At 42.2% G+C, this 18,695-nt stretch overlaps 1 protein-coding gene across 1 annotated transcript; it reads right to left on the bottom strand.

The window, feature by feature from the left end:
* Positions 1–234: 234 nt before the first annotated feature.
* On the bottom strand, positions 235–10,023 carry LOC109914535 (protein FAM83A). The gene is made up of 5 exons (XM_048595715.1): positions 9,990–10,023; positions 6,771–7,336; positions 3,894–4,061; positions 2,150–2,274; positions 235–889 (listed from the first exon to the last, which is right to left on the bottom strand). The coding sequence occupies exons 1-5, from the start codon at positions 10,021–10,023 to the stop codon at positions 235–237; spliced, it is 1,548 nt and encodes a 515-aa protein (XP_048451672.1).
* Between the last annotated feature and the right edge of the window lie 8,672 nt (positions 10,024–18,695).

The following is an 18,695-nucleotide window of genomic DNA, read 5'->3' as shown; positions in this document are numbered from 1 at the left end:
TCTGAGTAAGAATTAGAAACCTCGGCAGAGGGTCCCAGGGAGCAGGGGATTTGCCTACTGGAAGTTCAGACTTGTTGGACAATGCCAATGGAGTCATTAAATTGGAACTTGCATGGGGTCCAGATGTGCATTTTAGATTGTATGTCTGGTTTCCAATGATCCAGCAACTGGAAGACTTGGGCCATCATTTTTCTTAGATTAAACCAGATTCTCTACAATTATGTCTGCAAACAATCATTTGCATTGGTTCAAGTGCTTTTCATATCTATTGTTGAAGTACTTGTGACTGGCTAGGTTGCTCAGTCTGAATGGGGTTTCCATTGAGTAATTTCCTATGTGGGTTCGCTCCAGGTTGAACAAGAGTTTAGTGTCTGTCAGCATGTGATGTTGCCTGAAAGGTAATAGTCGTGATACATTCTGCAGGTCCTCCCTCTGAGCTCTTAGTGTGTTGATGCGATTAGAATTCAGAGTTGACTTTGATATTTCATTAAGATGGCAGTCAACTTGGAAGGGATAGTTCCTCTCCTGCAGAAGTGGTGTGTACAACAGCCTGTACTGAGGAGCAGCTCTGCTGTTGTGTTTCTGGTTGTGAAGATTCTTATCTTTGGTGAAGGGAAGGGTGTTGAGTGAGGGCTGGCTGGAATTGGATAGGCTGCTTAAAGTATTTGAAAGGGTGTTGCGACTTTCTGGCCACATGATTATTGGTCCACTGCAGGTTTTCAGTGAGCTTCTTGGAAGGCTGCGAGGCAACGCTTGCTTTGAACTGAATTCACTTACTGGCTTGGACTGAGAAAACAGCCTGCGGAATTCTTCATCAAAGCTTTCAACAATGTGTCCTGAAAAGTGAGTGATGAAATTCCTGTGCACCTGCCCTGATAACCAAGTAAAACTGTAAAAGCAGAAGTTGAGAGGGAAATCAAAAGTTTGATTCAAATGAAATAATAAAATACTTACTGTTTATTAACACAAAAATCTAAGGCAAATATGTTCCTTTATTGTTATTTTTGCAGCATAAGTTCTAGTTGTTTGTTCAGTACCACTGTTGCTTTTGAGTTTAAAGGTCATATGTTCAAGTCGCACTCCAGGGCTTAAGCACAAGATCCAGGCTGGCAGTCCCAGCGCAACATTAAGGGCGTGCTATACTGTCAGAAGTGCATTTTTGCACGAGATGATAAACTAAAATCATTTTGTCATGAAGACAAAACCCTTATTTTGAAAGACAATGTAGGTATTCTGTCTAGAGCCCTGGCAAATTAATATCCCTGAAGAAAAAATAACCCTTAAAGACATCTTCACTCATCCCATCCTGCCTCTTGAGCATCCCTAATTACCACTGTTCTGCTAATGGTTGCCGTTGACGTCAACTGTTAGTTCTGGAATTCTGTCTCTAAACTTCTCCACCTCTCAGGCTCTTGCTCCGCCTTTAGGATGTTTTTAGAAACCTATTTGACCAAACTTTTGATCACGAATAATAAAAGTACTAATAATTACTGCCAGATGAAGCAGGTTTTTCTTATTTTCTTCACCTATAAAAAAAGCCAACAAATGAATGTTTCCTCACTACATATCAGCACCTTGCAAAACTGTAGAAAATAGCCCATTTGGAGAAACTATCCAGTCACCATTTCCAAAATGGCTTGACCCTATTGTGTCACACAACCCATATTGGCTTGCCAGTTCTGGTTGGAAACATTCCTGGAGGTCTTTCTGCATGACTCTGTTGCTTCTTACATTCCCTCCCCCAACAGCCCCCTCCACTATTGGTCGCCTGACGCGCCTGTCTACCCAATACTTGCTCTTCATTCACTAATTGGGGAATGATTACCTGATTAAATTACTTTTAACTCTCAAGCCAACGTTTTTTTTCTGCTAACTCAAATAAGAAATGGACAGAAGCATTTAAAGAGTAAAAATCAACACAATTTTGTCCAGTGCTCCAATGATTTTTCGCCCAGGTTGCTTGCAGTACAGTCCAAGGAGAAACACTGAGGTCTTGGAGAGTTGTAGGCTGGAGGAGGTTACAGACTGGAATAATTCTTTTACTGCTGGATAATCCTGGAGTGTTTGAAATATTAATCCTGAATACCTTATGCTATTTCCACTGTTTATAAGTACAGTGACTGCATTGTCTGAATAATTTCCCACTCACCTGTAGGATCCCGCTAACACATGTAAGCAGTCAATAATGGTAAACTTTTCCTGAACTTGGCCTGAAAATTTCTTTCCAGATTTTGAACAGTAGAGGTCACCAGACACATGCCTGATTTCTATATTCTGAAACACAAGAGAGGGAAAGAGGATTTTATCGAGAAAAGGTGACAACAAAATTTATGTTTGAACAATATGAAATGGAATATTGCCAACCTTATATGACAAAAAGTGTGTGAAAGTAGCAATTGTGGCTGACACATCACAAATCAATTATTTGCCAGCTTTTGAGTGATTTATTCCACTCCATAGATTCCTCTGATCTACAACCTACTGAAATCTCTGTGCTCCCCCACTCTGGCCTGTTCATTAGCCCCTGATTTTAATCACTCCACTGTTAGTGGTCATGTCTTCAGCTGCTGAGGCCCCTGTTCTAGTATTTCCCTCCTTAATCCGCTCTATCACTCTGTCCTTCTTTCTTTAAGATGTTATTTAAATCCTTGACAAAGCTTCTGGTGACTTGCCCTAACACCTCCCTATGTGGCTCCGTGTCAGATTTTATATCATAATGCTCCAGTGAAGCACCATGGGATAGTAGTATATTACATTAAAGGTATTTAAATGCACATTTTTAGCTGTTGTAATTACTCTGTGTTCCCACAAAAGAGAAAGCTGGTTAATAATGTAGACAATGGAAACCTCTAATAAAACAGAAAATTCTGGAACTACTCAGCAGCTCAAACAGCCACAGAGAGAGAAAGAGGGATTTATGGTCCAGATATTCCAATGATGGAAAGTCACTGGGGCAGCACAGATTGGATTTGCACTTTGGGACCCCAGATGCAGCAGGCAATAGGCATTGACAATGAAATTCAGTTTTGCAATGGGCAAATCTCTTGCACTTAGAACCTTTGAAAAGCGTCCATTAAAGTCGTAAACTTGGGAGAGATCTGACTGACATAATTTAATAGTTACCTGGGAAAACTTTGAGGCTGAAAATGTTACTTAAATCCCACGTAAGTATTAAAATAGAGCTCCAATTTATCAATGACTCCCCCAACTACAGTCCACTCCAACTTTTACTCCTCCAGCCCAAACCCCACAATCAAAAATCCTACCCTGCAACCAAGCCCAATTTCACCCACCTCACTCTGAACTAATCCTGACCAACACCCAACCCCACAACTAAGACTCCCAGACTAATAAAACCCGAAAGAACTGCGGATGCTGTAAATCAGGAACAAAAACAAAGTTGCTGGAAAAGCTCAGCAGGTCTTGCAGCATCTGTGAAGGAGAAAACAGAGTTAACGTTTCAGGTCCGGTGACCCTTTCTCAGTTCTGAGCTTTTCCAGCAATTTTGTTTTTGTCTCTCCCAGACTGATAACCCCCATTGCTGGCCTGAGCTAACCCCATCACCAGAACTGATGCACCCCTCCTCTTACCATCCACTGATCTGAACATCCCCAGAACTGGTACCCTCTCCCACATGTAGGACCCAACATCCCTCAGCCCCAACCCCACCTTGGACCGACAACCCACTCCTCCAGTAAGAATCAGCTCTCCTCCCGCCTGCCTGACTACCCCAAGGTGTGGCCTGCTCACTCCTCCACCTCCTGAAACAGATGCACAAAGAAAATCAGCCAAGTGTCCATTATGCACTGTTGAGCAGAGATATATAAACATGGATCGTGCTGAATTCGGCTGGATTATTTTATTGTTGAATATAAAGCTGACAAAGCACGTACCGTTAAGTGGCTGGTTGTTATCTGGAGTTTTTCACACATTTCAATGAAGTACTGTAAAGAGTGCTGATCCAGGAGAATGTAAACAGTGACATCCCGTTTGTTGGCTGCTTCGAGGATATCACAGAAGATGTCAACATCAGTGAATATGTCCATCACGATAGCTATCAGCTGGGGGATAGGAGGTTAGAATTACATTTGGTATTTTAACTTACGCACTTAGTGAGAGATTGGAAAAGCTGAGGGTGATGGTATAGATGGTTTCCATGCCTGGGCATATGAATCATAAAACATCAATACGTGATTGCAGAAATTGATTGGGGAGGCAAATGGACTGTTGGACGTTAATGCAAGGAGTTCAGAGAAAGTTCACTCAATTCCTTTCTGGGAAGAAAGTCTCATCTTATGAAGAACAGGTCAGGCCTGTACTCGTTGGAGCTTAGAAGAATGAGAGGGATCTAATTGAAACATATAAGATTTTGTTGGAACTGGACAGGATGAGATATCTGGAAGTTGTTTCCACTTTGGTAAAACGAAAACCATGGAACACAATTCAGAATTTAGAGATCTCCCTTTTAAAAGGGAGAGAAGGAGAATTTTTTCACTCATTTGGTCATTGCTTTTTCATAGAGTGCAGTGGAGACTGGGTTACCGAGCTTGTTGAAGGCTCAGTTCAGTACATTTTTGATAGATAAGTGAGTCAAGCATTATGGGTTTTGGGGGAGTGGGACAACAGGAAAGTAGAACTGAGGATGCCATCAGAACAACCATAATCTTCCTAAATAGCAGAACAGGCTTGAAGGGTCAAATGACCTACTCCAGTTTCTAAGCCTCTTGTTCTGGTGTTTTGGGGAGATTTAATGGAGATCATCAAAACTATGGAGAATTCTAGTAGAGTAGAAAAGCACAAAGGGATGAAGAAATCATGATAAAGACAGTAGTGTCAGTTAATATCAACACTTCTGATCCCTAATAACTCACTCAAAGCTCTATAAATAGAAATAGAAATAAACCTGCAGGAATTATTCCAGGATCTATGGAATTTTGGAAGATGATCATCAATGCATCTACATCTCCTTCAACACCCTGAGATGTAGGTTCCAGAGACTTAACTTTCAACTTTCAGTCCCATTAATTGCTCCAGTACAATCTTCTTATTCAGAACAATTTCCTTCAACTCTTCATCCTCCCAAATCACTTAGATCTCCAATGGATGAATGTGAGGTTATTCACTTTGGTAGGAAGAACAGATGTGCAGAATATTTTAAAGGGGTGAGAAGTTAGAGAGTATAGATGTAGACCTTAGTGTCCTTGTCAATAAGTCGCTGAAGGTTAACATGCAGGTGCAGCAAACTGTTAGGAAGGCCCATGGAATGTTACCCTTTATCACAAGTGGATTGAGTACAGGACCAGTAAAGTCTTGCTTCAATTGTACAGACTGCATCTGTAGTACTATATATAGTTTTGGTCTCCTTATCTCAGAAGTCTGTCGTTGTCATAGAGGAAGTGCAATAAAGGTTACCAGATTTGTTCATAGGACTGTGGGACTGTGCTATGAAGAGAGCTGGGCAAACTGGGTCTGAATTTTCAAGAATTTCAACAAATAGGATCTGATCTCACTGAAAACTACAAAAAACTTAAAGGGAGAGGTAATTGGAGGTAAGCTGTTTCCCCTTGTTGGGGAGTCTAGAATCGGGGACACAATTTAAAAATAGGGTGGGATGCCATTTAGGACCAAGATGAGGAGTTGATAACCTGCTAGAAGTGCAAGCTGAAAAGGGGTAGGAGAATAAGACTTCTGGGATCTCAGTGAATATGATTTGGTTTGATTTATTGCTGTCCCATGTACCTAAGTACAGTGAAAAGTTTTGTTTTGCGAGTAGTACAGGCAGATCATAGCAAACAAGGACAAACAGAACTTGGGGTGCTTGGACAGAATGAGGTATACAAGGTTACAGCTGCACAGGAGGTGCACAAAGCAAGATCAACGTTATTTGAAGTTAGAGAGGTCCATTCAGCAGTCTGATGGGAACATGAGCCCATCTCTTTAACCAGTGAGACTTATAGTTTGAGAAAGAAAAATAAGAACAACAGAGAGAGAAAAAAATGGAAAAAGGAAACTAGTTGAATCAGATACAGACAGATAAATGAACAGAAGGAAAGAGAGAAACAAACACAGAGAATGCTGGAGAAACTAAAGAAGCATCTGTGGTGAGAGAAAAACCGAATTAACGTTTCAAGTCTGGCATAACTGAAGAGGAGTTATACTGGACATAAAATGTTAACTTGGTTTCTCCCTCCCAGATGCTGCCAGACCTGCTGAGTTTCTCCAGCATTCTCTGTGTTTGTTTCAGATTTCCAGCATCCACAATATTTTGCTTTTATTAGAAGGAAGGAGAGATTAGGTTGAGAGACAGAAATAAAAACAGAAAGGAAAAGTAAGATTATCTTTAAATAATACATTGTTAAAATGTCTGAACAATTTACAGGCTGTGGACTGAGATTCCAGTTTAAACTGTACCCTTTCTGGGCCAGAGCTGTTGAGTGACACTACAGAAATGTAAATCTCAACTTCGGAGGATCCTCGTACTGTTGGGCGACAGCTCCAACTTTCTGAAGCAGTTTTGCAATTTTGTGACACTCAAGCGGAGATTGTGGGCACGATCCCCTATTCACAAGGTCAAGCAATGCAAACCACCAGCCACTTGTAGTCATTCACAAGTCTCAAAGTAACACTTCCTTGTCACAAGTTCCTGGATGCTTAAGCAGCAATAGTAGCATGACAATTTAACTCATCTTCAATATAGCCAACAAATTCTGAGCCATTATTGATTCACAACAAACAAACATTACTGAACTGCCATGTCATAAAGGAATTACCTCAATAGCTTGGCTGATGTAGAAACGTAAAATATTTTTGATGCTCTGCGATTTTGCAGTCTGAAAGTAAACTTTGATGTTTGAGGGTCCCTTCAGGTAATATCTTTTGTCTGCCATTGGCCAACCTTGTTCCAACATTGGTCCATTGCTGTCTGAGTTGAGTGGAAAGTAAGTGCCAGTCAGGTCAGAAGAGACATCTGGTGCCCCAGGTTTGGTTTGTCCCCCTTCTAATGGCGGTTCCTCAGGTTGGAGGGGCTCCTTAGGATTACTAGTAATGTATTGTATTTCTGAAGGAGATAGGAAGCTCACTTCTCCTTCTTCAGCCAACACGTTGTCATAAGCCTCAGTGCCAACATCCAGCAAGGCATCTGTTGCCAACCTTACGCTTTCATTGTGGCTCAGGTCAAACTCAGGCGCAGACAACCAGGGGTTTTTAACTGCTTCCAGTCGCCTCTTGATCTTGCCAACATTTTTCGACTGATACCGTTTGGTTTTCCAGTAACTTTGAGTATTCATCATTAATGTTTGCGACTGGGTCCACAGATCTCTGATAGCTATACTAAATGCTGCATTAATGCAAGAGGATAGTCATTAAGCTAAGACATGCAATTATGTGTAAACAAGAGAATTATGCTGCCTTACCTTAAGGCAAGGGCTGAATCAGAATAATTACATGCTTAAGATAGCACTGGATAGCTGTCACATTGGATAAATTCATAAGAACAAACAATTTTGTATTACTTTTTTCCTCTGGTATTTTTTCAACACTCGTGGCTCATTTTAAACTTTGATGCTTTTATCTATGGAATTCCAGGCCAACTGGTGCACTCAGATTTCTCAGACATTTTCTGTGCAGTACTGAGAGAGTGCAGTACTATCTGAAGTGCCATCTCTTGGATGAGCTACTAAGCAGAAACCACTCAGGTGAACGTAAGGAATCCCATGGTACAATTTTGAAGAGCAGCAGGGGTAGCCTTGCTACCCAATGCAATATTTATCTGTCAATCGACACCACAAAATCAGATTCTGACATTGCTTTTTGGGGAGTTAATTGTATGAAAATTTGTTGTTCTGTCTCCTTCTCACGATGGTGACAAAACTTCAATAGTATTTAATTGGCTGTAAAGTACTTTGGGATGCCTCGAGGTCATGAAAGGTGCTATATAAATGCAAGTTTTTATTTTCTATTGACTGTAGCTGTTATTCTTGCTTATGTCTCAGCTTGTATTTTACTGTCCCTAAGTCTCTTATGTGTTTCTGCATCTTTCTTATGTGTTTTTTATACTGTACACAACAGTAGTTTCCTCTCTTTCTCCCTATCTCTGTGTGTATCAATTTTTATCTGTTGCACTGTGCATTTATGTTTTTATCTTTGTGTGTTTGTTTGACTCTGCCTCTGGCATTCAGCCCAGTCACTCCTTTTTGACTTGATTTATTATTGTCACACGTATTGAGATACAGTGAAAAGTATTGTTTTGCATGCTAACCAGGCAAATCATACCTTATATCAGTACATCAAGGTAATAGAACAGAATGCAGAATATAGTGTTACAGCTACAGAGAAGGTGCAGAGAAAGATCAATCCTAATATATGAGAGGTCCACTCAAAGGTCTGATAACAGTGGAGAATATGCTGTTCTTAAATCTGTACGTGTTTTCAAACATTTGTATCTTCTGCACAGCAGAAGAGGGTGGAAGAGTGTATAGCTGGGGTGGGAGGGGTCTTTGATTGCATTGGCAGCTTTCATAGAATCCCTACAGTGTGAAAGCAGGCCATTTGGCCCTTCGAGTCCACACTGACCCTCCGAAGAGCATCCAACCCAGATCCACACCCCTAACCTATCCGTGTTACACTGCATTTCCCATGGCTAATCCACCAAACGTGCACATTCCTGAACACTGAATTGATATGGTCCGGCCTGTCATGGTGGGCAGTCTTGTTTCTAGTTTTGTACCCTTGTGGTATGTAGATGGGGTTTATTTCAACGTTTGTTAATTGCACCAGTGGTTGAAAACCAGGCCTCCACACAAAGACAAGCATGAGAACTCCTGGAGGCCTGGTTTTCACCCACCAATGCAATTAACAAATATGTTAAAATAGACCCCATCTACACAGCACTATGGTACAAAACCAGAAACAAGACTGCCCACCATAACAGACCGAACCATATAAATTCAGAGCAGGACAGAACAACAGCACTTCAATGGAGGCTACACAGCACTGACGATGTCACCTAGAAGGGAGACAAAACGTTTGCATGAAAACCAGTCAGCTCGGTGAACCAACCAACAAATCCAACCACAACCTGAGCTACAGATCTTTGTTAAAACATTAAACTGTCTCATGGCAGTGTCTCATAGGCTTGTGGCAGGTTGTATATTCAGTGATGTGTAATTGAGTTTGAGAAACTGGAGAAAAGAAATTATTCCTTGAAACGGCCACAGTTTGGGTGGAATTTGTGGAAATGCCAACTCATTAGCTGGTCATTATCATATTGTTGGTTGTGGGAGCTTGTTGTGTTCAAATTGGTTACAAAATTCCCTACTCAGTGACTTCACCTCAAAAATAAACATTATTGTCTGTAAAGTGCTTCGGGATATCCAGAAATCGTGAAAGGTGCTATGTAAATGCAAGCCTTTCTCAGGCTGGAACCTAATGTTGGTTGGTGAGCTTGGGGCAATGAATGAACACGACTTGGTGTGAGTTGAGATATGGCAATAGTTTTCAGTGAGCTCAGGTTTAGGAGGGTAAAAGACGGGAGGACAGCCAGGGAGCTTTGAAATAAGTGAGTCTGGAGGTTAACGAATGTATGGACAAGTTTTGTCAGCAGGTAAATTAAGGTAGGATTGGAGTCAGGGATGTAACAGAGGTGGAAATATGCTCTTTGAGATGAAGGAAATATGAAGTTAGACAATTAGCTGAAGGTCATATAGGATAACAAGGTCATGAGCGTGGATGTTTATAATGAGGGGATGGAATCTGTGACAAGGGTTTAAGACAATGACTTTTCAGGGTTTAATTGGAGAACATTGTGACCCATACTTGTTTTGACATTGAATAAATCAATCTCATAATTTAGAGACAGTGAAGGGTTTGAGAGTGGTCGAGCTAGTTGTTGTCAGCATCCATGTGTAAGCTGGAATCATGTCCTTGGGAGATGCCACTGAGTGGGAATAAAAAGGCCATTGCTGGGGACCTGCTGGTTACAACTTTCTTACCTTTGTGTTTCATTATTATTACATTGTCATCCATTGTGGCCCACAACTCTATTCTTCAATCTATTGCTCCAGGGCAATACACCACACAAATGACTTATTCTTTAAATTCCCTTCTCTGTGGAAACAATGGAATTTGTGGATTAAAATATATTTGTCCCAACAGTTCGGAAAGATTGCTCCACTAAATCTGAAATGCTTTTACATTCCTTGAATGGGAAGGTGTCTGTTTACATACAGCACTCTATTCTTGCCCCATACTCAGTTCCAACATCTGCCTTTAAGAAGCTTTAATTCATTGCAGCCACTCCTTTGCCAAGCAATTGTTTGTGTAACTGACATATGTCTGTACTGACAGGTTTAAACCTTTTATATTGTGTTTAGAGTTTGCCTCAAGGTCATAAAGGATATACTGAGGAATTTAGCTAGTTTGATACCATAAAAACTCTGAAAAGTTATTGATTGTCATCGTCTCAACATTCGTCAGAGTGGGTTAAGACTCTGAGTCAGTGAACTGCTCAATATTCCCCCTTCAAAACTATTGCTGTATGTTAACACTCCACATGTGAGATTTCCATTTTAGACACTTGACTGAGATGAAAAGGAACAAAAACAACTTTTAGAAATTGAATTATGTTTATTTCCTATTTACCGACTACCTCAGGTCAAGAGCTGCTGAACCCCTCGTACCTTCTTTTTAACCTCCAGACTTGACTATTCCCAAGACTTTCTCACCAGCTCCCACCTTACATCCTTCTTAAAATTGAGTTCATTCAAGCCTTTGATGTCTAAATCCTAACTTGCACCAAGTTCTACTTTTCCCAACGTCTCATTTTTCCTCACTCATTGGTAAAATTCCAATGGGGTACAAATGACCCTTGATCCTCGCCTAAGGTGACCTTAATGAGCAAATCTAGACTCCGACTATCGACAGCGTTCCATGCCCGGAGGCCATCATGTCCAGATTTTTTGGTGCTCTCACCTAAAGCCCACATAAACCATATCACTAAGAATCTGACTGGAGCAGTTCAACTGTCACTCCAGTGAGATTAGTCGGCCAAGTCAGCACAATTGAGCTCAAATCCTTCCTGGGCTTTTTTAATAGCTCAGCACCATAAGTGCTCACCTCGTGAGGAACCATGGGACACACAATTAACTTTTACTATTATTTTTGTTAAATTGCTGTTGACTTTTAGAATGAGAAAGTAGATTACATAATTGAAACAACTGGTTTGGAAGAGTTACCGAGGCTGAAAGTGCGTGAGGGCTGGATTAAAACAGATAGCTCTGATGATGTAACTTGCTGACATAGAGCAACTTTTAAATAAAAAACACTAATCTTAAATTATCTCCTTCACATTCTTGTCATCAATGTTTATCCTCTTGTGCAACTTTGGCATGAATGCTGAAATTCAAGATCCAGTCAGTGGATTAAGGTATGATAGGCAAGTATGGGGACTAGGGATTGGAGGCTGACTCAGTATTAATTTCTTGTGACTAGTTGGTCTGCAGACGCATGCTGCCCTCCGATCTATTTTTACGGACACAGCATCTGGGGGTGGGTGGGGAGATTGGTGAAGGTTCCATGCCCATCAGCAGTGAATAGCCAGTTAAGGTGCAAATTGAAGGAACTCTTCCCAAGCTGCCAATCTATATGCATTTTCCAGATGGCACATGCTTTTGCCCAATGTGGTTGCCACCCATGTGTGGGTCACACTAGCACCTACAGGTGACCCTGTGGAGGGGTCTGCACCTCTGCAATGATGGCCTTGGTAGCTGTGGACAGGTAACTTTGTTGAGTTTCAAATCTCCTGCAGGTGCTTGCATGTTCCTGCACTCTCACAGTGCCTGACATACCTCAGCAGCATATGCCTCCACCAGTTGGAGTTGTCAAGTCTTCAGAACTGCCTGGCAACACAAGTGCGCTGTTCTTGATTGGATGGCAAATGTGGAGGTGGCCAAACAAGAGACATTCATCCAGGACGGCTGCGCTTTCTGCACACATTTCTAACTAGAGCCAGCTTCACGGCCCCAAAGTCCATGGGAAGTCGAGCCTGAAAATCAAGAATGTTGTCACTGCTTCACACCAAGAAGTTGATTGATGGAAATCTAGGGAGGGAGCATTTGTGCGGAACTCTGACTTACAGGCACACAGCTTTGGTTGTCAAAGTGTACTCAACATCACCATACAGCTCATCTGATTGTCATCTGTGAAATTACATGGTGTAATTAAGGAATAACAGTGAGCTAAATGGGGATGGTGTGAGGAACTGCAGGAACTGAACATCACAAACATGTTAAAGAACTGTGGGAATGTAGGTGGTTTGTTCTATTTGAAAATATTTAGCTCAAGGGGACGAGAGGGTTTAAACTAACGCAGCAGAAGTTTGTGTGATCCAAGGAACATGGAAAGGCAGTCAATAAAGGGTATTATACTAAAGGATGTGCAGGAACAGAGCTACCTTGGTGCATAATTAATTAAAGGGGGCATGAGACGTAGAAGGGTCTCTGAGAAAAGCATAATTATTAATAGGGACGGGGCCAATGTTCTTTGTAAATGCAACCACTCGGAAGGTCTAAACATACCAATGGACTTTAGGTCCAGAAGGTACTGCTGCACATGGACCTTGGCAGGAAAAATCAGAGGGAACCTAGAGAGAAAGGCATAAGAGCAGGGAGGCTATGCTGAACATATATAGGACACAGATTAATCCCCAGCTGGAGTACAGTTCTGGGTGCCATACTTTAGGAAAGATGTGAATGCATTGGACTGAGTGCAAAAGAGGTTTATGAGCATAGTTCCAGGCATGGGAAATTTCAGCTATGAGGATAAATTAGCAAAGTTGGGTTGTTTTCCTTGGAGAGGAGAAGGTTAGTGTGGGGGCGGGGGGCTGGTTGTAGAGGAGAAGGTTGGATTTGATCAATGATTCTGAAATCATGAGGGGTCTGAACAGAGTAGATGGGAGAAACTGTTCCCACTCATAAAATATTCAAGAACCAAAGGGCACAGATACAAAGTGGTTTACAAAAGAAGCAAATGCAAGGTGAGAAAAAACTTTTTCATGCACCAAGTGGCTTGGGTCAGGAATTTATTGCCTAGACATGTGATTGAAACAGGTTCATTTCAGAGAGTATTGGCTGACTGTTTAAATAGAAACAGTGTGAAGAGTTGCAGGCAAACAGTAGGCATTTGGTACTAAGTCAAAATGCTTGGAGCTGGTATAGACATGGTGGGCCAAATGGACTCATTATACTTCACAAGAATTCTGTGTGGTATGGGATAATGTCTTGGAATTAAACAGCAGCTAATCTGTATGAAGTACCAAAGAGCAACACATTGAATACCAGCTGTTGACTATATGGCTAACCATGCAGTGTGTCTCAGTGAATTGCAAATCACAAAGCCAATAAAAACACAGAATGAATAGGCCATTCAGCCCAACATGCATGCTGGCTACTTGAAAGAGAAGCAATGTTTAGTCCCACAATCCTTACTTTTAATCTGAAATTCTGTAAATTCCACATCTCAATGCCCAGCCCCCTTTCATATCCATTTATGGATCATCTCTCTCTAGATTTTTAGCTAATTAATTTAAATCTATGATCTTTGGTTATTGAACCAGTGGGAATGGCCTTTATTTATCAAAGCCTGTCAGCTTGAAAATTTCCATTATGTCAGCTTCTAATCTTCTTTGATCCTGAAATCAATTCTGACTTTTCCATCCTCAGCTCCTAACTAATATCTCATCTCTAGTAGTATCCCGATAAACCTCTGTACTCCAAAGGCCTTAAGACTTTTGCTGAAGTATAATGTTAAAAACTATCCACAGTGCTCTGGCTGAGGTCTTTCCAGAAGCTTGATTCTAGCACTGTGTCTACTTTTTAAAATATTTCTATTTATGATCCTGAGTACTCTTCAATCACCTTATCAACTTGCTATTACCTTTATAGATTTATGTTGGAGCAGCATAGAGTGACAGAGGACAATGAAAATTTACAGGATTTCAACCTGGGGTGAGCTTGAGAAATAATAACATTAAGTGCTTGGTTTCCAATAAACCCGAGTTGCAATACCTGCCTCTTTACAATACAGCATCTTACCTTACAGCAGGGGAGGCGATGGCCTAGTGGTATTATCAGTGGGCCATTAATCCAGAGACCCAGATAATGTTCTGGGGACCCTGGTTCAAATCCCACCATGGAAGAAAGTGGAATGTAAATTCAATAAAAATATCTGGAATCAAGAGTCTAATGATGGCCATGAATCCATTGCTGATTGTCAGGGGAAAACCCATCTGGCTCACTAATGCCCTTTAGGGAGGGAAACTGCCATCCTTACCTGGTTTGGCCTACATGTGACTCCAGACCCACAGCAATGTGGCTGACTCTGAACTGCCCTCTGGGCAATTAGAGATGGGCAATAAATACTGCTTAGCCAGCAATGCCCTCATCCTGTGAATGAATGAATAAAAGACCTTTGTGTCAAGAAGTCTAATGTGGTTCTGTATCATGTTTGACATTGTCTAGTGTGATATCAAGGGTGTAATTTACATTTACAAATTTAAAATAATTTATTGTAAGTTTTCTGTGTGTCTGAAGTTAATAATTAACTTGTAAGTATTTCTGTAGCCATGGTAATTTATTTTAAAATAGGTTTTGAGGCCTGGCTTTAGAGTGGATGGATTTTTGTATACCACAATTGGAGTTTTTAAAAATTTCATTGTTTGTGACTCAGCAAGGTTTGCTGGAGACTTTTGAACTTGTTTTTTAAGTTCAAGGGAAACAAAAATAGATTAGAGGGGGAAGACTTTTGGTACTAGTTTTACTTTGAGTTTTGGGCAAATCCTGTGAAGTCCTTGGTCGAGGATGGCAGTATGTACACATTTAAGGGAAAGATAATATAATAAACTAGGTTACCTTAGAGTGATGACTTAGTGTTAGCCCCATGCTAGAAATGTTAGGATAAAATCTTAAAGAGGTTATTTAAAGCTGAGAATATTAAAGGTGAGTTGTAAAACAGTTCCAGGAAGAAGCTGTCTGCAGTTCCATCCTAAAAGTTGAAATCATGAAATTACCTAAACCTACCAAGGTGTTAGATAAAGGAACCCTGTTGGTATGAGTATTGTACTACTGGTGTTTTGGGTATGACACAAAAGCTGTTCTGTTTCTTTTCAATTTATAAAGGGATGTTTGGGATTAATGGGAGTATACTTTTACTGTGTGTTTAAAATCTTTGAATTATTATTATAAGTATGTCATTTGGTTTATTCTATTTTATCTTCATTTCTTTTGTTAATCAACTTTTGTTTTATTGTTAAAGCAGAATATGCAGCATTGCATGCTTAGGTTTCAATGAGAGACCACTTTCTTATATCAAATTGAATAAAACAAAATGTCTCTCAAGTTAGATTTCTGTCTGGGATCTAACTGATCTAGTAATAACATCAACTAGATCATAACACTAATGACAACTCACATATACAGCATATTGAGTCTTTGGGTTTATAGAATAGCACACCACAGAACTAGCCATTTGATCTATGAGTCTGTACCAGTTCTTCAAAAGGCCAATCCATATAATCCCACTCCCCTACTTATCTCCATTTCCCTTTAATTTCTTTCTCCTCCACGTACTTACTCAATTCCTTTTGAGATCTTCTACTTTAATTGAAGATGAAATTGGCTAAGGGATCTTTGAGACAAGTATGTAATGACAGCAGGCTATACCAATCCTAATCATAAATGCAGATATAAAATGGTTGATAAATGTAGACATCAACACAGTAAATCATTTAAGTTTCTCAAAAAAATTAACCTGCAAATAACTTTAGAAATGAGAATGGTGTAAAGCATCCCAAGATGATTCAGATAAATAATCACATAAAAATTAACACCAAACTATGTAAAGGGATATTAGGACCGGGGTTGGTAATTATCTTCCTCTTTGTACAAGATGGGGGTGTGGTAGAGGATGAAAGGCTCCAGATATTCCTCCTCAGCACCATTTTCCACCCTCCCTTCACTTAGGTGCAGCTGCAGAAACATCCATTTGGCCACGCTGGTCTATCTGACCTTTACCATCTATGGAATCCTTCTGCAAAACTAATTACTAGCATATCATTTTACTCCTTTCTCCCTTGGGTGTTTACCTAACTTCCCTTAAAGGTATCTTTACTGTTCACTCAACTACTCCTGTGATAGCAAATTTCACATTTTCACCACCACTATGAGCTCCTGGTTTTGGACTCCCCCACAATGAGAAACATCTTCCATATGTCTGGCCTCACAAACCCTTGAAAAGGACGATGCAGTTGGTCATTGTTGGGCATTGTATGCCAACTTCCCCAGTGATGCAAGTAAATAAGTAAGGTTGTCAGTTAAAGAATGGGTGGTAGAGGAAAGGCTGGAGAAAATGGAACAAGTGATGAGAGTGTTACAAAAGAGGAAGGTATTTTGAGATAGTAGGAACTGACGATGCTGGAGAATCTGAGATAACAAGGTGTAGAGCTGGATAAACAGAGCAGTCAAAGCAGCATCAGAGGAGCAGGAAAGCTGACATTTCGGGTCTTGACCCTTCTTCAGAAATGGGGGAGGGGAAGGGGACTTTGAAATAAAAAGCGGAGGGGGGAGGCGATGATGAATGGTGGATAAAGGAGCAGATATGTGGAGAGAAGATGGACAGGTCAAGGAAGCAGGGATGGAGCCAGTAAAGGTGAGTGTAGGTGGGAAGTTGGGATGGGGGTTGGTCAGTTGAGGGAAGATGGACAGGTCAGGGAGGCGGGGATGAGGCTAGTATGTAGGAAGTGGGGGTGGGGGTTGGTCAGTGAGGTGGGAGGAGCAGATAGGTGGGAGAAAAGACAGACAGGTCAAGGTGCCAGGGACGAGCTGGGCTGGTTTTGGGATGATGTCAGGCGTGGGGAGATTTTGAAGCTTGTGAAGTCCACATTGAGACCATTGGGCTGCAGGGTTCCCTGGCGAAATATGAGGTGCTGTTCCTCCAGCCTTCGGATGGCATTGTTGTGGCACTGGAGGAGGCCTAGGATGGAGATGTTGTCCAAGGAGTGGGAGGGGGAGTTGAAGTGGTTCGCGACAGGGAAGTGTTGTCATTTATTACGAACCGAGCATAGGTGCTCCACAAAGCGGTCTCCAAGCCTCCGCTTGGTTTCCCCGATGTGGAGCAGATGAACATCTGTTTAATGTGGAAGGTTTTCATGGGTCCTGGGATGGGGGTGAGGTGTAAGGGCAAGTGTAGCACTTCCTGCGGTCGCAGGGAACGGTGCCAGGGGTGGTGGGGCTAGTGGAGAGTGTGGATCGGACGAGGGAGTCACGGAGAGAGCGGTCCCTCAGGAAAGCAGGTAAGGGTGGGGAGGGAAAAATGTCTTTGGTAGAGGGGTCAGATTGTAGGTGGCGGAAGTGGCAGAGGATGATGCGTTGAATCCGGAGCTTGGTGGGGTGGTACGTGAGGACGAGGAGGATCCTCTCTTTGTTGTTATTGTGGGGAGGGGGAGTGAGGGATGAGTTGCGGGAAATGCAAGAGACATGTCGAGGGTGTTTTCGACCACTGTGGAGGGGAAATTGCGGTCCTTGAAAAATTAGGACATCTGGGATGTCCGGGAGTGGAATGCTTCATCTTGGGAGCAGATGCGGCGGAGGCGAAGGAATTGGGAATAGGGGATGGCATTCTTGCAGGAAGGTGAGTGAGAGGAGGTGTATTCTAGGTCGCTGTGGGAGTCGGTAGGCTTGAAATAGATATTGGTTTCCATGTGGTTGCCAGAGATGGAGACAGAGAGGTCCAAGAAGGAGAGAAAGGTATCGGAGATGGTCCAGGTGAACTTAAGGTTGGGTTGGAAGGTGTTAGTAAAGTGGATGAACTGTTCGAGCTCCTTGTGGGAGCACAAGGCGGCACCGATACAGTCATCGATGTAACGGAGGAAGAGGTGGGGGATGGTGCCAGTGAAGCTGCGGAAGAGGGATTGTTCCATGTATCCTACAAAGAGGCAGGCATAGCTTGGGCCCATGTGGGTACCCATGGCCACCCCCTTTGTCTGTAGGAAGTGGGAGGAGTTGAAGGAGTTGTAAAGGGTGAGGACAAGTTTGGCTAGGCGGGTAAAGGTGTCGGTGGAGGGGGACTGGTGTACTGCCCTCTGCTCTCTGTTTCCATCTCTGGCAACCACCTGGAAACCAACATCTATTTCAAGCCCACTGACTCCCACAGCGACCTAGAATACACCTCCTCTCACCCACCTTCCTGCAAGAATGCCATCCCCTATTCCCAATTCCTTCGCCTCTGCCGCATCTGCTGCCGAGAGGAGGCATTCCACTCCCAGACCTCCCAGATGTCCTCGTTTTTAAAGGACCACAATTTCCCCCCCAACAGTGGTTGAAGGCGGCCTCGACCACATCTCTCACGTTTCCTGCAACCCATCCCTCACACTCCATCCCTGCAATAACAACAAAAACAGAATCCCCCTCGTCCTCGCGTACCACCTGACCAAGCTCTGGATTCAACACATCATCCTCTGCCACTTCCGCCACCTGCAATCTGACCCCACTACCAAAGACATCTTTCCCTCCCCACCCTTATCTGCCTTCCGGAGGTACCGCTCTCTCCGTGACTCCCTTGTCCACTCCACACTCCCCACCACCCCAGCACTTTTCCCTGCAACCGCAGGAAGTGCTACACCTGCCCCTACACCTCCTCCCTCACTC

The sequence above is a fragment of the Rhincodon typus genome, chromosome 4 (assembly GCF_021869965.1).
Source record: "Rhincodon typus isolate 14 chromosome 4, sRhiTyp1.1, whole genome shotgun sequence".
NCBI lineage: Eukaryota > Metazoa > Chordata > Chondrichthyes > Orectolobiformes > Rhincodontidae > Rhincodon > Rhincodon typus.
Note: the sequence above shows the minus strand (reverse complement) of the source record. Positions and strands in the feature narration are given on the sequence as shown.